At 42.5% G+C, this 25,211-nt stretch overlaps 1 protein-coding gene across 1 annotated transcript in view; it reads left to right on the top strand.

Moving 5' to 3' along the window:
• The window catches only part of znf407 (zinc finger protein 407), a 152,247-nt gene extending 138,053 nt beyond the window's left edge, over nt 1-14,194 (top strand). The window contains exon 10 of the mRNA XM_008283648.1: nt 12,557-14,194. Coding sequence (XP_008281870.1) covers nt 12,557-13,440 — 884 coding nt within the window. The 3' untranslated portion in view covers nt 13,441-14,194. The remainder of the gene's footprint in view (nt 1-12,556) is intronic.
• The last annotated feature ends 11,017 nt before the right edge of the window (nt 14,195-25,211 follow it).

The raw sequence follows: 25,211 nt of genomic DNA on the forward strand, positions 1-25,211 counted from the left end.
ACACACACAGCATTTCTGCATAGAGGGTTCCCGTAGCATATTGACAGCACAATGTGTGTGTGTGTGTATGTGTATTGCTCAAACAAGTGGCTTCCGTCTGGTTTCTCTCTGTCACAGATGACAGCATTGTGTGCATGTGCATACATATGTGCTGTGTGAGCATGCCAGTGTTGAAATGTAGAACAGCTCTCACTCACATGTTCACTTTGACCCACGATGTACACACTAAGTAATAGAAGCCGGGCAACTAATATACATCATTTTAATTGATTTCTAATTTTTAAAAAACAAAAAAAACATGTAAAGTTGTCAAATAAAATGTCTTTATCAAGCTTAATAAGATCCTACAAAAGAAACAGTCAGCGCTCAGCCTAATGAAAAAGACTTTTTAATAAGTTTAAAATACTAAACTGGTTTGTACCATAACATGTCGATGCCAGTCTGCTCAGAGTTTCCTCCCTGTCAGGTTGTTTTCCTCTGATTTAGCCTGTCTTACATCCATAGAGACAGCACACTGTATGATAGAAATTCAACAGTGAAGCAAATTGGCAGAGCCACAGAGGGCGGATCGACAGCGAGAAGACAAGCTGGGAAGGAGGCGGAGAGCAGAGGAGGCAGTGTGAAAGATAGAGCAAGAGAGAGATGGAGATGATGATGGAGGGAGAGAGAGGCTGTGGTGGTTTATATAACATCTCCAGGATGGTCTTTGGCATGCGTCAGGGGGCTGAGCCATCAATCACTCCATCTGTGTAAAATCACGAGCTGACTCCAATATTGCTAAATATTTATACTGTCACATACACACAGGCGTGTAGATGAAAAGAGCCATTCATTAGGGCCTTCTCAGGCCTGTCAGCCTGGAGATGGAGATTAGAGAAGCAACCTCCCACTGCGCCTGCCTCTCCTCTCACCGAGCTCCTCAGCCCTATATATAGTGCCATCAGGACGATAAATATCTCCAGCATGCCTCTGTTAGGTAAATACCCAGTAAATATGGCAGGGAGGATCGGAGACTAAGCTAAACAGACCTGTGTGTCTGAGTGTGCGTTGTATACAAGTGCGAGTCGCTCAACAGCGAACAATAGGGGCTTGTCATACTATATTTTGTGTGGATGTACTGTACGGATGGCCAGTCGTTTGATTTAGCTGGCATCAGTGATGTTCTGGTAAATAAAAAAGGTGGCTAAGCCGTTATTTCAGCTGATGATCGCGAGCCAAGCGGCAATTTATAGACAACTGGATTTTATTTTTAGCAAAATATTACTGTGCTACAATTTGCTTTTGACAATCTGTCTTCGTAATTCACCTTGATTTGAGATGACTAACTTGGATGTCTGTGATGTAATGCAAAAGGCAGGATTCAGTGTTTGTGGATCGTGACCCAACTTAACCCCTACTCAGTCTACTTTATGGAAATGCAATGTTAACTTACACTAAAGAGAATCATCAATCTGTTGTCCTAACACACACACAGAACACCTTCAGTGTAATGAAGATGTAGAAGACAAAATCATTTCAACCAGATATCTTAATAGGTAGAAGAATATTTTTCCTTCCCCCTGTTTCCTGTTCTCTGTTTGTGTGTATCAGGGTTGGAATTTAGGAATCAGCAACTCGAATCTAGATGATTTTCTCAATGAAAAGTTGGTTCCAGAAAATCAGATCAGCTAGAAAATGGTGAAAAATCACCATTGGTTGGAGCTTTACATGATAGTGGAAGCAAACTCCGAACTACTCTGCACAATATGTTGCTTTGACCACATAAGAGGGTAAAGCAGTTTTGAACTCGCCCAGTAGACTTTCAAACATTATAGTGTTCCATTCATTTAACACTTTGCTGCGTAAAGTGGGCAAGATTATTGTATCACTGGTCTCTTAAAAACCAAAGATCTCCAATTTACTATCGCGCAAGTTAACGAAAAGCAGCAAATCCTCCCAAATTAGAAGAAGCCGGCACAAGCTATGTTTAGCAATTATGCTAAACATTGACTACTTCAGTATTAAAATAATCGCTTTTCCGGGCTTTTGTAGACCAAGCAATAGATTAATTAATTAAGAAACTATCCTGCACTTTAGTAAAGAAAATAATTGTTAGTTGCATCCTAAAATGCTATCGTTTGGACAAAGGACATGTTCCGTCCCTGACTGATGGCTGCTGTCAAGCTTGAAGACTTAGGCCTCTTTTTGTTTCTCTTCCCAGGCCTCTGAGATATTCCAAAGCATTCTGTCTCTTTGTCTACAGTCTTTGTTTATTCCCTTTCTCTCCCCGGTCCAATCGAAACCGCTGTGACTTCATTTCTCCACCCAGTTTTTAGAAATTCTGAAGCAAGTCATTATGTTGCGATTATTCATTTCATCCGCCTTGACGGACCTCAGATCACTGAGCGGGCCGGGCCTTGGCAACAAAAAGACATCAGCAACATCATCTTCACACTGTAATTACCAGAATGGGGGGAAATTTCATTTTGATTAGTGAAAAAGCTTTTATTCTCAAACTCACATCCATAATTAATCATTAAATCATGGGAGAGTGAGTGAGAGGGATAGATTGGGGGGGAAGGGGGGGGGTACAGTGAAAGGAGGATGGAGGGATGAATGGAGGGAGGGAGGGATGTAGCAACAGAGAGAAAAGGAAAAGGCATGCAATTATCTGCAGAAGTTCGACATCCCCAGTAAATCCACGGAGCCGTCTGACATTGCTAATTAAAGAAGCAATCAAAGGTCCACCTCCAGAGCTTTTGAGAGAAAGACAAGAGAGGGGAAGAAGAAGGAAACAGGACAGAGACGTAGAAAGAAGGTCTAATGGGGAGAGTGAGAGAAGGGAAGGAGGGGGAATATGGGAGAGAAGAGTGTTGTGATCTTTGTTATTGTTTCATATGTCAACCTCCCCTCTTGGATTCTTGGATGAGGCTCTTACACGCCTCCTCGCTCTATTCTGCTCCTTTTTTTTTTTTTTCTACTCTCATCTGGCCATCACACTGTGATCATTTCTGACCTTCATCTGGAGAGCGCAAATAGCTGTGATTTACAGCATCAGGGAAATAACCGGCACTCCAACAAAAAGTAATACATTAGTCATATCTGGTTACTCATTTTTAAAGTTGAAATGATGCATCTTCTGATGCTTTTCTAGGGCACATAATCAGTGATGTAACCTGCAGTCATCAGGTGTTTCAGGCCTTTCAGCATCAGACGCCCTCTCACTGGCAGCCCTGCTTAGGTTGATCAGGCCTCACTTTGTGCGGCTGTAGCAACCGCCCACACGTTTGCTCTTTTTATCCACAGCCAACCAGATGAATCCTCGGCAGCCCGTGTGTTGTGGTAGATGACGCTGCTCTAACTTGCCCTTGTGTTGCAAAGCGCGCCATTGATCTTTGAGAGGGACTTTCCTGGAAAGTGAGTGCATCCTGCACCCACTGTGAAGCTTCTCAAAAAGTCCCCCCATCTGGTCCTCCCAGGAAGCGGCCAGCGCAGCTTGACAGCAGATTTATCTAATGACAGTTGCCTGCCCAGGTCATCCATTAGCTGACAGCATTGTTAGCTTATTTATTGTTACACTCTGAGACCGTTTGTTACCCTGAGAGTTTCTGACGCTCATCAGTTCCGTTAAACTTTCAAATGTGTGACTGAACCTTCTCTTCATTTCTGAAAACATGTTGTGTTGTCCATTGCAAGAAATCTGGAAGCCAAGCAGTTAGTAATGAAAATAGTAAGTGAAAGTGAAACTGCATAGTGTTTGCTTTGGAACATGTGTGAATCTAAGCATGTTAAATGTAGTCTGCATCTGAAAAGGTGTGCGTTTATTGATGCTATTTAGGGCGGAATGATGTTGGGAAAATATCTAATAGCGACTTTTATATTTTAGTTCAGTATTCACTGTAATAGATTCAAAACATGATGGAGCATTCCCATATCAGATGCCATCAGAAGCGTGACCGTCACCCAGCGAGGACGGCATGAATTTGTAGAGCTATTGATTGATTACACCCTGAGGTCAGACACGCTGCACAACACAGGCTATATCTTAAATTGCAACCTTTGTATTTTGCTAACTGCATGTTTCAGTTTTAATTTCAAATCAATTCAGCCTTAATGCTAATTCCACAACCGAAAATAAATTAGTATTTACCAGCATGAAAGTGACTTCATGACCCCGAGAGACAGACAGCTATTTGAAAGATGAAAGGCAAAGGTGCAGTCAAGATGGTTTCCCCGAAGATATTGTTTTTTTTCTTTCTTTCCTCTTCACCTTTCACCTCTTTTTGGCTCTGTCTCATTCTCTGTCTGTCTTTTTTTTCTCTCTCTCCCTCTCTCTGGGGGCACAGACCTGGGGGACATGAGGTAGATAGAGTTAGTGTGGACCAGATTAGACTCACACTGGGTCATCCTCTGTCAGCAGAAAAAGAGCTGAGAGCAGGACACTGACCTGCGTTCCCACTGACTAGTTATACTGTGTGTGTATGTGCATCTTTATGTGTGTGTGTGTGCGTTTGTACTTCTCACCTCTTGAGCTCTTTCCACCTCAGCTGTTGGACTGCTATATTTTCTTGTTGAGAGCTTTGGATGTTCTGATAGTTATGATATTCATTAGAAATGACTCTCGCTGTCTTTTATGCTTTACAACATTTGTGTTCCTATTTCGAATCCAACACAATATTGCTGCAAGTATTATGCCAATAAGAGAAATCCACATTTTGACCTTTCACTCTGACATATATTATATCAGGGATTTGTGATGGTCCACTCATTTTGTTATTTTTGCAATAAATGGCACACCTTAGTTTACTGGTAAAACCATGTTTCTCATCTTTTGTTGTTTACTTCTGCTGCAAGGCAGTGATTTTTCTTTTGTGAGAATGAGTCACACAATTTTCTTACACGGTTTGCCTTTTAGCTATTGTGCAATCTTGTCTGTTGAAACTATTGTCAGTTAAAACATAAAGCGCTAATCTTAAACTCTTCTATAGTGATTTTCACCTTGCGCAATTCCTCAGTGGGTCAGAAATGCCACGTCTTTGATTATTTGCAGCTGACATTTAGTGTGTATCCTGAAAATACAACTGAAGTCACTGTTTGCTCAGGTGTGTGTGGGAATAATACACCAGCAAACAACAAAGTGATTATTACTGTTTTGTATTCTAGGGTATTTTTTTTTCTCCTTTAAGCCCTTGTTTTCTTTGCAACCTGGTAAGAAATGTCTAAAAGTCTAGATTCTGGCTTTAAATGATGCCACAATCTGGGTTTTGCAAACAGCATGATTCATCCTCTTAGCTTCTATTACACACAGGACACGGCGGAGACACAATGAGGAAAACATGAAAGAAAACACATGATGTGGTGTTTGAGACTTAGAGCTTTTCCTGCCAGACCCAAACTCTCAATCGGGGGAAAATTTTTAAAAAGTAAAGCGACTGTAAACTGTACCGAACACTTCACTGCCAAAATACATAAAACACAACTTCTGTGAATTTTTTTTTTTTGCTTTTGACTGTCTTATGCTAGACTAGACATTGTGTTACATCACTTGACCGTAGAGAATACCAACACAGACATTCATTTGTGTCACAGTTTAGCAGAGAAGAGATGCAGTGTTTTCTTTAGCTTCCTACTAAAGTCGCCGATGGATTAATATTGGCCTTCAGAGTCGCCATATCGGTGTTGCAGCCCAGAAGGCCCTCTGTCAGTCTGTGCCCTCATTCTCTTCTGTTTATTCGTCCTTGGGGTGTGTTCAGTGCGTCTCCATCTCTCTCTCTGCCCTGTCCACCCGGTGTCAATCTGGCTGCTGTATAATTGGTTGTTTTTTGGTCAGCCGGCCTGTCCTCCGTGGCGTTGATTCATGGCGTTTGTAAAGGTGACAGTAGCGGCTGTCCCTTCCAGACAAAGTAGAGCCATCACTAGCTGGACCTCAGCTGACCTGCTACTTTGTGCACACAACACACACACACTCACACACACTCACACACACACACACACACACACACAGACGCATGCACGTCCATACGCATACACGCATAGGAAACGCATGCAGCTTTCGCTTTGAGGCCTCACCGGGGAGGAGAGAGAGGCAGGTAAGGTCATCGTGTACACAGCTCGACCAGAGGAGATCCTCAAACACACACAGAAGCAAATTAACAGATGGTATGCAAAGAAATTCAACATATGCATTTAATACTGTATACTCACATATACACAAATGCACTTCACACACAGCTTTGCTCGTGGTGTGTTTAAAGACATGCTAAACACTACTGCTCATATCCTACAGTGCTGAGCAGAAACAAATTGCAGTTTTACAGTGTAATACTTAAATCTATGGACAGAAACAGCAGCTTTACTCATATAGCACCTTTTAAATTTATTTCAATTTACTTTACAAATGATTTGAGCAATAGAAAACAGCAAAAAAAAAACTAAAGAAATATCAATTAGAATATTGTTTGACACTGAAAATACCCGTAACTCGAAGTGTGTCTCCGTGCACACTCAACACCCTCATATGCAGGCCGTCCCTTGTGACCTGGATACACCCAGAAGTGACACTTTATCTACTTAGCAGTGTCACCTTCAAAAGCCTCTGACACACACACACACACACACACACATATATGCACACACACCACCTCGTCTGTAAAAATCCCCCCACAAATAACAGCCATATGTGTGTCAGGTTTAAGGGGTCTCCATCATGCTCTTTTTAAGGCGCTGGCTTCATATCTATAATTGAAGGTAATCGGCTGGTAAAAGGATTGTAAAGGGTTTTGTGCAGAATTGATCATAAGCTCTGGCTTTTTCATGGTCCCGCCATTGACCTTGTAATTGATTTGGTGAGCATATTTTTTTTTCTTCTCTCCTCTCTTGTGTTATAGTTTGATACAGTATAATTGACTTTGCTTGCTGTAGTGTCTATTCAGGTTGATTTCTTTGTCTTTCTCTGTGTGTGAGTCTGCTTAGTTCTATGCTTCAGGGAACCAGTCAGGATTTACTCTGGGGTATATTTAGGTTAAAGGTAATGTTGGAGCATTACCACCCAGTGTCCTCGCAAGTATAGCAGGACTAGAACATCGGCGGGCGCGCGCTCGCCTGATTACATGTGCAAGTTAAGCTTACATTTGCAGCGGGCTGACCTGTGTTACAGCGAGCGTAATTGATTGTGTGTGTGCTGGTGTCTCGGTGTTAAGGTTAATTTCTCTAACTGCTGGTAAGTGCTGTCTGACCGCTCCCCTGGCGGCCTCTCCGCGCTGAAGTAATGCCACTTAGAGGCCCCGGGCCCCCGCTACCGGCCAGCCCATTGATCCGCTGATCAATAATTGCATCTGTACCGTACACTGAGCAGGGAGGCTCCCGCGCTGACCTGATGCTAACGCGCCAACTAGCGTAAGGCACAGAGTCACACCGCAGCCGCACAAATGGTTATCAAACTGCGGTCCAGGGATCACCTAAGGGTCCTTAAAGGGGTTCCAAAGGAGCTCCCAGCAAAATTGGGTTTAGTTTAATTGCAGTAGCATTTCATTCATTAGAAGTTATCCCATTTGGAGGATAGATCCACTCTCAGCACTATTATCTCCCCCATACAGTGCAGACAGTTCTCTCATCAGATTTCTTTTTTTTTTTCCCCTGATTGAACAGTTACCAAGAAAGTGAAGAATAATCAGAGAAAAAAAAAATAGGAGGATTAAATCAGCTTAAATTCTACTATTGTTTCTTAGCAGTACACACCAAAATCAATCAGGTAGTTTAAGGGGACACTGGCTGTTTTTTTGTTTTTCTACTTTCTTACAACCAAGTCTGATTTTGAAAATCAATTGTGTTTTTCAAATCACTGTTCTCGCCTACGTTAATTGCAAACATAACCCATTCTCTGTCAACTTTTTCTTTTCCCGATCCGACACGTGTCTCTGCTTTATTTCCATTCTTCTCGTTCTCTTCTGATTGTCCCTGTTTCTGTTTTCCCTTAAAAATTATCACATAAACTAGACTCATTTGGAGATTGAAATGATGAAGCCATGTTTCCATAACATACTTGTACAGTATGTGCATCATAAAATATTGTATTAGAAAAGTGCTAACGGCAATGACAGAATTCAAGAAAAAAAAAGAAACCTACTCAAATTTGCAAGAACACTTTTGCACTTTTCGAAAAATAATAAATGCATATGATAGGATAGATAGAAAAACCTTTAAACATTTAACTAACATGACAGCTGTTTGTGCTTCTTTCATTGTCTTCGCCTCCAGACAGCATTAGAATAATAAGCACAAAGAATAATTACAACTTGCCTGATTGAAAACATTCCTGAAGACTTCACTCCATTTTTCTCTCATAGATGGCCAAAGTTTGGTGTCTCTTTTTCTACTTCGAAGATTGTTTACCTGGTGGCAAACAACTGGGCAGCATTCGTACAGTTTCATGCAGTTTGCATACAATTGGGATGTAGCACTTTGTCATAATGTTGCACCTTAAGCTTTGACCATCGCAGTTTGTTGTGTGAAACATCTGTCTGTGCACTCTCTACAACTTGTTTATACTTATGCAAGACAATGCAGCGAAAGTGGCTCAACTGCAGAGAGGATTGTGGGTCAGAATGGCCGGGAAAGCACGCTGGTCTGCAAACTGCAAAATCCAACCAAATGTGGTAGGAATCCGGATAGTTTTGGCATGTTACATTTGACAAGCTATGAATTGGATCTTTTTCTGTTGTACTATATAATATGGTAGTTCTGGATATTGGAACGCTCCCCTGGTCATGTGTAATGTAGCTTAAACCATCACCTCCTGATGACACTACACATCTAAGGTTCTTCGTTCCAGAGCAGTTAATGGAAACAAGCTTTATTTTTAATCTTTTGCGACCTTTTAAAAGTTTGTTTCAAATTTGTTTGACAGTTACTGTATGTGGAAACCCAGCTGATGACAAACACCAGAAAATGTGTATTAAAGTTGATATAAAAGGTAAAATTCCCCCCACGTACGAAATATAAACTCTCTACGAGTTGATTATCAGTCACTGATTCAGTTTGCCAGTAAAACTTGAGACGTTCCTTTTTGTCATTTGGAAATCAAAATGACATCACCGCCTGTTTCTGCCTCCTTTTCTTCCTCCTGTTGTTTTATTCCTCTCAGGGAGCCTCCATCTTGTTTCAGATCACAGCCAATAAAGCAGGCTGCCTCTCTCTCTCTCTGTCTACATTTCTATCGCTCTCATCCTCTCTCCTACTTCCTGTTAAAGGAATCAGTCAGTCAGAACACTCAAAACACATATTAAACAGGCATCAGCCTCTCGCCGGGGCCAAATCACGCTGTTCAAATGTTGTTCTTCCACCGGGAGCGCAGGACAACTGAAGAGATGGGATCTGCAACATTAACTTGATTCACGGCTGCGGCGACTGAGTGACACTCCATAAACCTCAGCGGGCCGCCGCCGGGCCCCGCCGACAGCACCTCATGGCTAATGTGACACACACTAGCAACGCGTAGCCTTACCACCCCCACAGCACTACGCCGCACACTCCGAGGCACTCACATAAGCAGGCACACGCAGAGACAAATGCATATAGAAACACATGTTGTGCGGATATACACCAGTAAAGCGCGACCTTAGCCCTCCGCCCACATGCCAACATACAATGTGCGAATTCAGGGATTCACATAAATACATACATATCTGGCACAAACTGGCAAAAAACCGAGCTTTATTAAGCCGAACACACACGCTCGGTCATAAGTTCACCCACTAATATGCCCTTGCTCTCTTAAAAACACACACTCGCGCACACGCTCTTACAAACAGGTTTTATGATAATGCAGGCGAAACTGCAAAGCCATTGAGTTATTGTCCTCTCCAGCCGACCTCTCAGCTCGCAGCGTTTTGGCGTAGGCAGTTAGCATCGGCCCTGTAGCTCTATGTAAATAGGTAACCTCTGCTGCTCAAAATGCCAACTTCTTCTGGCTGCCTTCGACAGTGCTGACTCCCTCCACACACTAACTACGGTGCTTGTCACTTGAGATACAAATAGCAGAGTCTGAATTGATATTTACTCCACAGACTTGTTGCCTGTGTACTGCGACGCCACAATATATTTTTTGGTAGTTTGCCCTTAAACAAATGCATATTGTTATGTTGCCCTGCATGTATAAGGCTACGTATATGCAGGGTAATATATATATAAGAGATACATGGTGGGTACAAAGAGATAAACAGACAGAGAAGAGAGAAAAGGCGGACTAACAAATGCAGCAGGCTGACCTGAAGTCTTTCTCTGTTGCTCAGAATTACTGTCATTTGTTGAGACCATTCTGACTCAGCTACAGAAAATACTGGCTAACTTTAATTTTTTTTTTCCCTGCATAAATCAAACAAGTCCAGGGTTTCTTTCCCTTTTAGCTGCTCCCTAAAATAAGTCTGACAGGTGCAAGCAAGTGTAGAAAGGTGTGGGTGTATGTGTGTGTAGATATCATTAAAATAACTAACTTTGTTAACTTAGAGCTGCAGCAAGTTCTCATCTTCTCACTTTTAGGACAATGCCAGTTCATGCTGACTTTTTTTGGGTCTCATGCTGCGCGCTAAAGTGTGAACAAGAGTGTTTAACAGTGTTGTACGTAAGTGACAGTCATCTTCAGTGGAAGGATAAAACAGAAATCTTTGTCAGTGGATGCATGTGTTGCCAGAAAAGACCGTCCGTCCATGATCTATACACCACTTAATCCTCACTAGGGTCGCGGGGGGCTGGAGTCTATCCCAGCTGACTCAGGGTGAAAGCAGGGGACACCCTGAACAGGTAACCAGTCTATCACAGGGCTACACGTAGAGACAGACAACCAAGCAGGCTCACATTCACACTTACAGACAATTTAAAATCCCGAATTAACCTCAACATGTTTTTAGACTGTGGGAGGAAGCCGGAGAACCCGGAGAGAACCCACACTGCACGGGGAGAACATAAAAACTCCACGCAGAAAGATCCCAGAAGTCCTAACTGGGACATGAACCGGGGATCGTCTAGCTGCGAGGCGACGGTGCTAACCAATGAGTCACCTTGCAGCCCAAGAAAAGACCAGAACACTGTGTTTTTGTTGGTTTATTAATGACCTTAACTCTTTGAAATTGAGTTCTTGGCTGAAAGTCGGAGCTCTTTTTACCGTCTTTTACTTAGTTTGCTGCCATTTAGAAACAACAGATGTGTATCTTCACACCAGAAGTTACTTTTCTGTCAATCTAAGTTACTAGTTCACTCAGTTATCGGACACTCATGACACAAGTGTTCTCTGTTTTCTTCATGTACAAGTTTGTAAAATTCAGTTTGAGAGTGTGCAGGATTAACTGTCCCCAAAGAATTTGTGGTCACTGCCTACTTGTCCAGTGAGAATGAGATTTAAAGCTAACACATCTGCGGGCCTGTTTACACTGGAGGAGGACGGGGCACAGCCGGGTCACAGACTGTTTGCAGCACAACTCCGACTTTCTGATCACACTGTCAAGCTTGTGAGTGCAGGACATTAAATGTCAGGGGAAGATAGGAATATCAATGATTGATGAATTTGTTCCTGTATGCACTGTGAGATCTTTGTGATCTCGTCGCTAACCCTCGGGTGTAAACCTTGCACCTCCAAAATGTCAACTATTCAAGAACTGAGCAAAAACAAAACAAAAGAAAAGAAGCTTGTTGTGTTATTTCCTGAAAAGTTGGAGTTTTGAAGAGCGTTTTTGGAATTTGAAAGGGTTTCACCAGCCTGAAGGAGGGTTGGAGGATTTCTACACTTCCAAGTACAAACCTACAGGTGTAACTAAAACATTGCAAATCGGAGTCAATATGCACTTCTAGTGAAAATCAAACGCGCGTTCATCGGCGCTCAGCAGTCCAGGCGTGAACAGAGTCCCCTCTTTTCACCGTCTCAAATTCCCATTTTTCTGCATAGATTAGCCTACAAGTGTCTGAGCCAGGCGCTGTTTAAACAATGGCATTTCTAACACTGTTCCTATCACCTTGGAAACGCCATGGCAACCTGTGATCTGAGAGGGCACATTGTGGCTCAATTAGCACCAGCCGTATCTCACCACATTCTTCCGCCAGACGAATATCTCCATATTCTGTCTCCTGTCATGCTTTAAGTGACACAAATATGTGAAGTGGTAAATCACCTTTTATGTGAACTTAGTTTTTTTTTTTTTTTCCTCTCTCTCTTTTCCTCAAAGTGATGGATGCTTTCACGTAGCAAGTTCAACAGTTGTGGTTACAGAAAACGTTAAGGGAAAGTTGAATATGCATTGCCATGTGTGGCCAGTAATTGTCGATCCTGATTTAGTACTTCTGCATGTGATCCTGTCCATCTTTCCACTAAATTAAATTCCTTTTTTATAACTGCTCTGTCCTCTCTCTGTATCATTTCACGCTGTGATGACAAGATGCTTGCAGTCGCACTGTTCTTTTCAGTTTGAGGGTTTAAATTTTACAAGTTTCCCAAATGAAGCTCACCTCTATTTAATTATGTGACAATTTTAATAAACATAGTCATGAATTACAAATAAAGTAATGTGAAATGTGTCTCTGTGTCCTCCAGGTATTGTTTCCAAGTCGTTTGAATGTCGTCTGAAAGGCCAGGGCGCTACATTTGTGGAAGTCGAGTCTGTGGAGTCCCCCGTGAGCAAGAAGGGCTCATCCGAGGCGTCCGGCAGCGATGAGCCTGTCCAGCAGGTCATCATCATCCAGGGCTACGGTGACGGGGAGGTGGCCATCGACCAGGCCCTGGAGGAGTCAGCCGCCGCCACCCTGCAGACGCTGGCCATGGCCGGCCAGGTGGCGGAGGTGCTCCACATCACCGAAGACGGACAAGTGATAGCCTCAGGCAGGGAAGTGGCGTCCGCGGGGGCCCACCTGGCCCGAGGCAGCACCCAGTACGTGGTTCTGGAGTCAGGGGAGACCAGGAAGGAGCTGCGAGCTGTGGCCAGAGGAGGGGTGGCTGTCGCAGCCGCCACAGGACAAAGTCACATCGTTTCTGAGTCGTCAACTGCTCTGGACGCTCTGCTCAGCGCTGTCAGCGAAATGGGTCACCAGGAGGAAATACACGCAGAAACGGCCGTCGTCCACGAAGTGCTGACCCCGGAGATAGCCGAGGCCGTGCAGAGTCAAGTGCAGCCGGAGGTGAAACAGGAGCAGGAGGAGGTGCAGGTCATCCAGGAGGCCGGCCAGGAGGAGATGCAGGAGGTGCTGCAGCTCGCTGCGTCCCAGATGATGAAGGAAGGCCTCACCCAGGTCATCGTCAATGACGAGGGCACCCACTACATTGTAACTGAGCTAGACAACTGCACGTTACAGGTGGAGGGGGGGGTGTATGGAGACGCTGGGGCGGGCGAAGAGGAGGTGCAGCAGAGAGAGCAGCAAGCTGGAGAAGAGATGGTGGTGTATCTGGATGGAGCACCTCATAATATAGTCCTGGAAGGCTAGAGGAGAAAGTCATTGAAAGATTTGTCATTTCATTTCACGTCCCCTGTTTAGTTGTGTTCAAACTTGCATTAGACCAAATGTTTGCCAAGAAATTAGTTTGACTGAGTCCTCCTCTTCTTGTGTCCCCTTTAATTTCACCCTGCTTGGTTCTGTTTGTACATCACATCTGTTCTTGTACAATCTCGTCTTAGGCTGCGCTAAACTCAGGTTAAACATCATTTATTCAAAGGGACAGTGACGGAAAGAGGTTTTGGTGCTAAGTGAACTCACCTGCAATCCACACAACCCACCAAGACTATTTTAATGACTTGATTAATGCCATGCAACTTAGAGAAAAGGATTGCGAGTACTTCCTCCTGAAATATTTTTTTAAAATGCGTCTAATATGCTGATAGGTAAAAGGCTCATTATACAGAAAGTATGTGTTTTGCTCTGTAGAGGTAACAAGAGTTTTCTTGCTTTCTGTTTATTTTGTGATATGTTTGTGCTTTGCCATCGTAAGTTTTGTTTTGCTATGAAAGAATCTTTTGTCTCACAGTATGACACATTGGGTTTTTTTTTGTTTTTTTTCTTTCCATCCTTCGTAGTGTATTCTCAGTTACAAACAGAGAATTTAAAGAGTTATTAAAAGAAAATCCCAAACTGACCTTATGGATGTTTCATGTGTAACAAAAATTCCAACAATAATTATATGTTTTTTCTCAACCCTTCATCATTTAATTTCTGACAATAAAGATTGAGCCCCGATTTCTAACATCCGTGCCACCGTTTATTTTCTTAGCAGTAGTTGCTGTTATTCGCTATGTTAAGTGCACATTTCAGCATCATCGATAGTGCGATTACCTGTTCAGCACAGCGCTATCATACAAGCATCCTGCACATACATGCATCAACTTATGGGTCCCATCACGCTTTCTGATCACTAACACAGTCATTATCATCACCATTATCATTATCGTTATCGTGATCACCATCATCCTAATCGTCATCCTCTCATCTCTCCCCCCATCAGGGCCCATTCTGTTCATTGCGTACAACACACTCATCCTTTCTTCTTTTTTTTTTTTTTCCCCAGCAGTATTCCACACTGGAGGGAGAATCAATATTCATTTAGGCCCCTACACAGGCCTGGTTTCTGATGGAGTGAGTGGGAGAGCAGTATGACGGCTGCAAACACAATGGCCAACCACTGAAAGTAGAGAGAGAAAGCACTCATACACACCGAGGGCATCAAAAGATCATCCCTTTAACACACACACACACACACACACAACAGCACACGCAGAGCGAGAAGGTGGGCTGTGAGAGAAAGTGGTGGAGGAGTGGGCAGGAAAAATGAGAGCATTACAGATGGATGTTGAGAGAGGTGAGGCCAGAGAGAAGTGAAAGAGCAGTGAAATCCACAACCACACAGAGAGAAGGGAGCCTGTAATTTCACATAACACCTGTCTGCCTTTCAGCCTGTCTTTGTCTCCTGCTCCCAGCCTCATGTTGCATTTATAAACTCGCGGTCTTTTCATGCTCTTTTTTCCTTCCATTCAGCAAAGATAGGCACATTTAACAGAGGTCACGTTCTCAATGTGAGCTTCCAATGCGTGCCTGTGAGAACCAAAGTTTGTCAACACCCACTAAGCGGTTAAAAAATGCAAAAATAACATTTAAATATCTCCCGTTTGTAGAACTTAGGCATACAGTTTGTTTTGAAATTGCTAAAATATGTGTACATAGAATGTACGTTGTACAAGATTCATATCCAAACAGCATGCGTGAGAGTGTGGTGGAGAGGAAGGGTTTAATGTATGAATAAAACATATATGAAATACTTGCATTTTATAGTTAAGTACAGCATTAATTCTTTCAGTTAGTGCTTTCAAACCTTTTTAGACTGAGATTACATTTAAAATCAAGCAGTGTCTACTCTCATAGTTGAATGTGTTTGAGGGGAACGACTTAGTCAACCAGAGACTTTTATTTGACTCCTTTTAAAAGCTCTGAAACATGCAAGAAAAATGGGAAGGTTTGGAGGAGCATATAAAAAATCTAATATTCTTTTAATGCAATGCATTTTCTACTTTTTTTTTTTTTTCTCTTTTTAGTCCTTCCATGACCCTTGTGACTTATTTTGTGACCCCCTCAGAGAGTTCCTGAACCATTTCCTTAACCCTTACATACTGCTTCGGGTTGACCACTTTTGACATTTGATAGCAGTAAAAAAATACCCTAGACGTCCTCCTTTTAATCTGAAATTTGATGACTTTTCCCAAAGTGACCCAAAATGACCCCAAAATAAAAATATTTTAAAATTATATACTTTTGTACAGTGCTACAGATTTTTGTACAGTGAGACTGTTTTGGGTCAAATTTCACCCGTATCCATTGAGATGGGTCATAGAGCTACCAGTGTCGGTCAAATCAAGGAAAATGGTGATTTTCAGGAGTTTTGACTCTATAAAACTGTACAGGCCATGTTTTATGTGCATTTTTTTTAATTTACATTTATTAATGCAACATCAGCTGGTCAGACATTCTAAATAGATCTGAACTTTAAAATTTGGTGTGGACACTTGTTGTGTGTCAAAATTGACCTGAATCATACTTTGTAGGCATAAAATATCAACAGTGTGTAAGGGTTAAATAATAAGTTATGGATAGAATAGCTGAATCTGAAATAGAGACATTGCGCAAAACGATTCTATTTTATTTTTTTATTGTTGTTGTTGTTAAGTGGGTACAAACTGATTATTACTAGTATTATTTTCATTGCAATGTTTAAGTTTAAAGGTTTTCTATGTCAGTATATAAAGTTTCATATATGACTATATCCTGTGAACTTGACGCCTAAACTCTAAGACATCTAATGACATCTCATTGTATATATGATATGTGCTTTATTACTGCTTGCACCTTGAGTTGCAAGTCACAACGTACACGGCCTTGGTTAAGACTAACTCGTGCGCTCCATTACAGCCCCAGTTCAGAGTGTTTTCTCCCTTTTGTTTTTTTCTTCTGAATAGGAATGTGTGTCTGCGCCTGTACATTATTCTGCATGTCTGTCTGATTGTGTACTGTATTGTGTGCATCCCCTCCCTCGCCGTGTATCTTCCTAATCAGGGCTGGATGGCTCATTATTAACTGCAGCAGGCCACTCGTGTGACATGGAAGAGGGAGAAATTAGCAGCTGTCATCCAGTGATGAGTTCATTTCCTGACAGGCCTCTGCTCCAAAGAGTCCTGCTGCAGACGACCAGACGGCTGATGGAAACCTGCCGCTGAAGCTTAATTGGAGAGCCGGAAAAGGCCGGGGGGGGGGAGGCAGGAGGGAGGAGGAGGCAAGAATGGAGAGATGAGGATCATGAAGTAAGGCATGAAATGTGATGTTTAGGATGTAACTCTTAAGAGCACTAATTTGACCTCTTTAACAACGGTGGGCTACTTTGTTGTTGCAGTAGAGGAAAGCGGCGCAAAAAGGAAAAAAATATCAACTACTGTTCTTATTAGTTACGAGTTGCAGACACATCTTTTCAAATATAATGAAATATAGATTAAATTAGCCAAAACTTTGACTGAAATTAACTTCACCTTAAACGTGCAGTATTATTCTTTTATTTCTAATGTTTCATAGCGGGCTCTAATCAGTATTTTTATACTACATTTATCAGAAGAACACATGGCTGGTCATATATGTGATAAAGAGAAGCGCAAAGATAATTATCCATCGTTAAGGCTTTCTAGAATTCAGATTCAGGTGTTTGTCTGACGAGGTGGTGGAGACCAAAAACAAAGCTTAAAGAGAGTTGCATGAGCCAGAAACATGACTCCAAATGAATGTGACTCCATATGTGCCGGAGGTGCAAACTTCAATTGACAGTTTCACCACACCAACCTACAATGTGATGTAAAAAGATTGCAGTGCATTTTGTGATCCTCCAACCCTGGAGTCCCCATTTTCTGTTTTAGTTGTGTACTCTGCACTGAATGGTCATATTTTTGAGACAGAGAAGCAAAATCTGCTGAAACACAAAGCTATCATTCATTCATATTACCATCTGGCAAGTGAAAGAGCTGGTGGTAAAAGGTTAATGCCTCGATATTTTTTTTGCTTTGATGACAGGATATTCACTTGTAATGCTGTTCTTTTGTTTTTTTTTGTTTTTTTTTAACATTATGGCATTGACACTTGTAAAGCCTTCTGAAGCGGAAGTAGAGTGTGTAACGCGGTATGTTGTTGGATTACACACACCTAGATGCACACTCGCATGCACAAGAACACTAACTTGCACCATCTCCCGGGGGCAACTCTCATCACTCTCCTGGGGACAACGGAGAGGGACAGGAGTGCAGATGGGGGTCTCTTTCTCTCCCTCTCTCTCTCTGTTTCCCTGAGTATGATAAATATGGCAATTCTGTTTAGTCGCCATCTATAGAAAACATATCAGCCTGGGGATCATTTCCTTAATGTCTCCACTATTAGTTTTGGCTTCCCTTTGGCAGTATTAACATGCCGGCTGATATGCTCTGTTTGTGTGTGTGTGCGTGTCCTCGGGGCTCCAGGTACAATTCTATTAAACCAGACTTGTTTGTTTATTTCCTGTCTGTCTCCCTCTACATGTGCCCCGCTTGCTAGAAACCTCAGATCCTGGTCTGTACATACATCCATGCTAACGATAGGCCACGTATGGCCGCCTGTACATTCCCAATCCAATGTTTGTTTTTTGTCATTTTTTTTATTTTTTTTTCCGCTGTTGTAAATCGATAGCTGTTTGAGGCAGAGGTGGAGTTGCAGGGAAGCCACGGTTCAGTTACGGTTCATCTCTTCCATGGGAGTTATTATGGGAAAACGGAGAGAGAGAAGGGCGGGAGGGAAGGGGAGGGTATGTGGGGAGCCCTGCATGGCTCTTCTCCCTTTCTCTTACTTTTCCTATGTGGCTCTGCATTTGTGTCTTTGATCATGTTAATCCCTGCCTAGCGCCCACCCCCCCAGTCCTCCTGCCATAGACTCACTGCCACACACACCTCAGCGCCTGACAGAAATTGACAGCCCACTCTATCCCACACACCCCCTCCAAAATGGCAGGCATTCTTCATTCCTCTATTGAGCAGCTTACCCCGACCCCCCCCCCCCCCCCCCCCCCCCCCCCCCTCAAAAAAAAAAGAATAAAATAAAAACATTAGGCAGGCTGGCAAAGCCCATTGACAGTCTGCAGCACTTCATTAAGGAGAAGCAGTGATTGAAAAAGGATCTGATTAGCTCACTATGATGAGATAGCAACGTTTCAACTTTGAACCAGAAACAACTGTAAGTGCTTTTTAATTAGGCACACAACACTGAGGAATAGCACTTCAAAACATAAAAAAAAGGAGGAGTGAAAGACAGAGTGTCTCCGGCAAAAAGGAAAGTAAATGATGAGGCAAAGAGTGGATCAGTGGGAGGCCTATTCCCTCTGCCCTTACAAGAGCATCACTTTTTCAACACCATGCACATCATGGACGAGAAACTTGAAATTGAATTGAGTTGAAATGCTCTCAAAACAGTTCCAGTTTACTTTCTTCTCCATTTAGATGTACAATATTTAAAATTATATACACCTCATGAGGGTAAGAAAATGTTATGCCTTAAATTCCCGCTCCTGAATTAAACAATTTGACATCGTCAATTTTATATCAGTGGCCTTCACAGAGTGTGATTCACGTGTATAGACTCTGAGAAGTCGGCACGCTACCCTGCGCCAACACGCCACTCTGTTTAAATAGCAGATCTTCACTGTCAGCCTGCGATAACACCTTTTTACATAGCTGCTGCAGCCATCTGCTTCATGTCAGCACTGCCATATAGGGGTTAATTCTGTTGGTATATTCATTTTCGCAAAACAAACAGCGTGACAGATGAAGAGAGGGAAAGATACGAGTTTCTGGATTCCAAAAATTTGTCATGATAAAGTGAAACTTGAACGCTTTACTTGCTCGAAAATTGGGTCACTTCAGTTGTAAATACTTCCAGGCAAAGAGAAAATAACAACCTGTACCAGCAGTGAAAATACCTGCTAATAATGCAACAAAATGAAGAGATCAAAAGTTAAGTAAAAGTACAATCAGAGTTTGGCATTATTTAGGTTTAACAGGAATACAGTACAGCACTTATTGCTTCTCTTTGCATACTATTGAGTTATTTTCAAGAAAATAAGAGAACATTTAGCACTAAACAAGTACAGCTAATGCAGGTATTTAGTTGCAAACTGAAGTATTGGAAGAATGGAAATTTTAGTGAGATTGTGGTCAATTCAAAATCTGGAATCACTAATTCATTCAGAGGGGGATGTGAATGTTTGTACCAAATTTCATAGCAATCCATCCAACATTCGTTGCAGCTTTTCTCTCAAAACCATAAAGGTCAACCTAATTTGGAGGGAAAAAACAAATAAACAAAAAACTAAACTACCTAATCTTCTTTTTTAGCTTCATTTGTTGACTACATCCTTCTGGTTGCAATAAATCCTGGGACCTGCAGTTGATGTTTCAACAACCCGTCCTAGATCAAACAAAGCTAAAAACATACAGTCCTGCAAGATTTGCGTTGGATCCCAACAGATCTCAATTCAAATACAGGCCTCAAGTCTGATGTGGCATTTCTATTTGATGTTCTTGCCTTGGGAGTTTTTTTTTCTTGTTTGAATCTAGGATCAATTTGTGAATTGTGATATTTAGCTGTATAAATTGAACTGACTTGACTTGATTTACAATCAGCAAATATCGTACCTGCTGTTTCTCCTAAATCTTGCATGCTGACTAGTGGCCAAGTACATTCCGACTTTTTATAGTCTGATACCATATGGCTAACGTTTGTTAACACAACATCAACCTGACTTATAAACTTTAAAGACTCGTCCCATTTTTCTTCTGGCTCCACTTTTTCACATAGCTGATTTATCATCACGACTCAATACGAATACTATTATTTTTAAAAGCTGGCTGAAATGTGTCATTTGGATGGAAAAGCTGTTATTATTTTTAAGCTAGAGTGCAGGACTTCCTGATCTAAAGGAAGATGTGCTACATTAAAGCCTTGCTGAGCCAGGTCATACAATGCTGATTAAACTTAAACCTACATCTCTCTACATTTTTCAGTGTGCCAAAGTTTTAAATTGTGTCTGTGGCAACATTCCTGCACCAGTGTGGTCATGCATTTTACATCAAAACCACCAATGGCAGTGGTTTACCAGAACTGAAAAACAACAATAGCAATAAAGAAGGAGTAGGTTACAGCAGTATAGCAGAAACAGCTTGCCAAAAACAGCAGTTCCTTGCATGACCACTTCAGGCTTACTGCAAAAACAAGTCAGTTCCAGTAGACTCCCATTATAAAATGCCCAACTTTAAAGCAAAAATAGAAATGTTTGCACCTTGGTACAAAAAACACTTTTGGTCCCTATGGCTAAAATCTCTGTTCATGACAACTGTACAGGGATTGATTTCCCACATAACTCACTGCTTTAAATTGCATTAACACCTAATGTTATTTATGATTAACGGTGTAGTTGCTTTGAGTGACCATCATAGGACAGTCCATGACCCACCTTGGACCATTCCTCTCCACCCCTTTACCCATTTTAGGATGAGCTGGTAGTTTGGAGGAGTCAGGCACTTGCAAGATATGACAATGGCCAGAGTCATCACACTAGCTGTCTTTGCTTGCTTTAATTGCAAAGAAATTTTAAAGTGAGCTTTTAAATATGTTGAAAAAGAAATAAAAGAAAATGTAATTTAGACTTGTTTCTGTTAACTGCCTTGGAGCAAATGAACTCGGCTGTGTAGTGTCGTCAGAAGGTAGCTGTATACCTTACACATGGCCATAACAAACAGTAGAAGAAACCAGTTGTTTGCAAACTAAAAAACTTTAAAGAAGAAGAAGAAGAAACAAAAAACACTTAGCCATTTACAAGCAAAAACTGAACAAGGAGTTGTTTTCAGTTGGGAAAGCAATTATTCATATCAGCTGGTGTTGGTCATGTTTCGTGCTGTCTAGTGGCGAAGACAACAGAAGAAGCAGCTTATTAGTCTCGTGAGTTAAGCGACTGTTAGTCCAAAATGTATACAAAAATGGAGTTTCCATGTCCCATCATGCACATTAGCTCTTTTTCAAAAAAGTCAAAAACTGCCTCATGCCAGGATAAAACTTTTTCAAAAAGTTGGGGAAGTTTCATTAAATGTAAAGAGAGAAAAGCAAGCATTGCAAATTGAACACAGTTATGCACCATACTGTGGATGTAAGTTGTTGAAAATTTGTTGTCAGATTTTTGATAAAGACGCAGATTGTTCTTGCAAGACAACTAGATTTTTATTTCTAACAATTACATTCCAGTCTGACTGGATTATCATCACTCTGTGAAAGGTTTGTAAATGGGTCTGTGAGTGGTAGCACCTTACCTATTACAACAATGTGACTAAAATGTCAAATAACTCTCAAAGCTGTATTTTGCGGCCAGCTTCCTCTTACTCATCCCCAGTCACGTCTGTTACTTTCCCTTTTCTGTCTCCTACGTCTTTCTCCTAATATACGATGAGAAAGTGAGACCTCAACTCTCGGAGTGATCTCATTTGCTGGACTGAGCTTTAGCGCCACTGATATTGGATTTGATGTGATAGTACTTCTGACTGTACAACTGGGGAAGTGCAGTCCCGAATTTATGGTGCTGCCAATGGGTGGTGTCTGTGTCATTCAACAGGACTCATATTATTGGCTAATTCCCTCATCCCCAGTGATATGGTTGGCATTTCAGCGCTCTAAAAAACCCTGCTCGGGAGTTAGCATTTGAGTATAATGTTCTCAGAAAGGGGGAAATACGTCAGTTGTGAGGATTTATTCCCAAATTGATCTTAAACATATCTGAGCTTGTTATAATTTCTCTGCTTCTCTTGTATCCAGTATTTCAAAGCAAGACATAATTGCGGTAGTGCTTCCGTCCCAGTCACCCTGACCGTCTGCCTTTTAACCATCTTGCATGGTGAATTGAGCCCCACATTTGTGAAGTGTAGCCCTGGGAGTCCCCTAGTGGCCCCTGCCTTGCTGTAACAAGCATGGGGGGCCCCTGTGGTAAGTGCTCTCTGGGGACCCTGGCTCTGATCTGGCCGTCCCTGGGGCCCTGTTAATTCCTGCTTCGCGCAGAAAGCCTCGCCACTCTCCACTGCTCTCCTCCTCCTTCTTTTCATACCGCTCTCCTCCTCTTCTTCATCCACCCATCTCTCTCTTACTGTTCTTTATGTAAAAGGTGTGCTGTCAACAGGGAACTTGGCCAGTCTCATTAAAAAGCTGGTGGTGGTTGTGAAGTTGTGATGGTGACAGAGATGTACGCATCAGTGGCAGGGTGGTGTCATGGTTGGAGAAACAGTCCATTAACCAAAGCCTGTGGATATTCGGTTGAAATATGATGTGGAATTAGCCCAGTGTCTCTTGGAAATCCATCCACATTGGACGATTCAGCATTTGTGGTTGTGTACCTTGTACGGCAAATAGTTAGGAAGGCTGTAAAGGTGTGGAGGTCGGGAAGGTGGACAGGCATGTTGCATATCCCTCTTTTAACCAAAGTTTGGGTTTACTTTTTGGCAAAACCACAATCTTTCCCTGATCGTAACCATATTAATGTTGAAAGAAAGGACTTTAAAATAGAGGCAATAGATCTAAACCAATCAAACAAGAAAGTTGCAGCCTCATAATAAAGTCGAACTAAGATTTGTAGCTGACCATTCCAGGTAAACTCAACAGTTCTGAAAATCTCTATCAAAATGTCTTTTCTCTGTCACTTCAAGCAGTATTGAGGTTTCTTTTCGTATGTTTGGTGTGACAGTTAACAGTGACAAGTAATTAAGAAAAAGGTCTTGGGCCAGAATCAAGCTCAGGGTGGTGTAATTATGAGTACAGTACATTAGAGCCATCATGATGCCCCAGCTGCTTGTCCAAACTGCTTTAATGTGACTGTTCCATTACAGAAGCATGTAAAGATTTTGGGGTTGTTAGGTTTGACTGAACTTGGATGCTTCCTCCCCTGATCATAATACTGGAACCCGAGCTCCTCCAGATAAGGGAATCCTCCAAATGGCCCTTATGATCTTCTAACCATCATCTCTATCTTTCTGCAAGCTCTTCTATCCCCCCTCCTTCCTTCCCTTCCCTTTCTCCCTCCACTTCTTCTTCTTCTTCTTCCACCCCTGCCCTGTGGCTGGGCTAAGAAGCGGTTGGAGCGGGGTGGGGTTGGGGGGGTATACAGGGGAGGTGGAGGGTCGAGGGGGAGGCGAGAGGAGGCGTGTACATGTGGAGAGGAAGAAGGGGGAGGCACCCAGATCATGCCGGGCGACTCCACAGGAGTGATAAGAGCGAATAAGCTGTCAGCGTGGGCGTCGGATGGGCCTTATTGTTCATATTTAGATGGAGGAACAATGGCGGGGTGTCAGGCGCCTATAGTTCATAATCTGCTGATGCTGACCAAGTGTCAGTGTGATCCATGAGCACAGAGGCTCCTGAATCCTTAAGCAATCCCCCGTAGGAATGTCATGGGGGAGAGTACAAATGGGACAGCATCTGCCGGACTATAGATAGATAGGTATAGCAGAAGGGGAGGGAGGAGAGGGAACGGAAGGAGGGCAAGGAAAAAAGAAAAGATAGAAAAAAGAAGCAGGGTGAGACCATTTCAAAGAGGACAAAATAAAAAGGCATTAAAGGGAATTCGCCGACAGAACAACCGAGGCTAATTTTCCCTTAAAAAAAAATGAAAGCTGCTAATTGTGAAGAAGTACGGAGGCAAACACCTGCGTGGATAGAACGATAGATGGATGGATGGGGGATTAAACCGAAGAGGCAGGAGGGAGAGAGAGAGAGAGAGAAAAGAGAAGGGGGGGAGAAAAACAGGGCACTGATTGTGAGGAGGCCTTTAGCTGTGTGAGCTCCCACCTGCAGGTGAGACACAGAGGAGAATGGGTGTCAGATTAGAAGGAGGCCCTGAGAGCTCCTTCCCCCACAATGAAGGCTTGATTCTGGGCAGAGAGATGCCCCCGAGACGCCAGGCGCACCCCGGAGCCGTCACAGCCCATCAGCCACTTTTCTGCACCCATCTTGATCGAAATGCAACCGTGGCGGCCCTCACACCGCTTCAGCAGTGACAGATGACAATTAACGGTGATTCTTTGATGGAGTTTTTGAACAGATCTTATCAAGCTGAAATGTGTGTGTCTTTTGTGACAGTGCTTTGAAGAACTGCAAAGAGGCGTGAGAAGCTGTGCGCACACACACACGCACTAAAGTCACGTGTTTTCGCCGGCGTTCTTAAATGTGTCACAATGAAAATGCCCCCCCAGGCATTCTTCATTTACTGTCACAACCATTAGACATGGAAGGGGAGAAAAATAAGAGATGGTATCAGTAACGCATGAGCTACAGTAATTAGCCTCCTGATGCAAGTGTGTGTACGTGTTTGTGTGTGTGTGTGTGTGTGTGTGTGTGTGAGTGTGAGGGATGCTGTAATGCACACAAAATGCACACACAAATGGATACCAGTGTATTCCTACATCTGCTGAGGACTCTCATCAACAAGAGCTGTGTAAACTGGAATCACCATTTCAGTCCTGAGTCCCAGATTCTCTAAATTATATATCATCTCCAATGACTCATAGTCATACTATAAGCTATGCTAATGCCTCCATTAGTTTATGAGCTGACATGAGATGTAATGGGAGCCTTGTCATGCCATGCTGATTCCTTCCAAGGCTCCAGATCTTTATTTTCTC

Source organism: Stegastes partitus, unplaced genomic scaffold (assembly GCF_000690725.1).
Source record: "Stegastes partitus isolate 25-593 unplaced genomic scaffold, Stegastes_partitus-1.0.2 Scaffold322, whole genome shotgun sequence".
Taxonomy (NCBI): Eukaryota; Metazoa; Chordata; class Actinopteri; family Pomacentridae; genus Stegastes; species Stegastes partitus.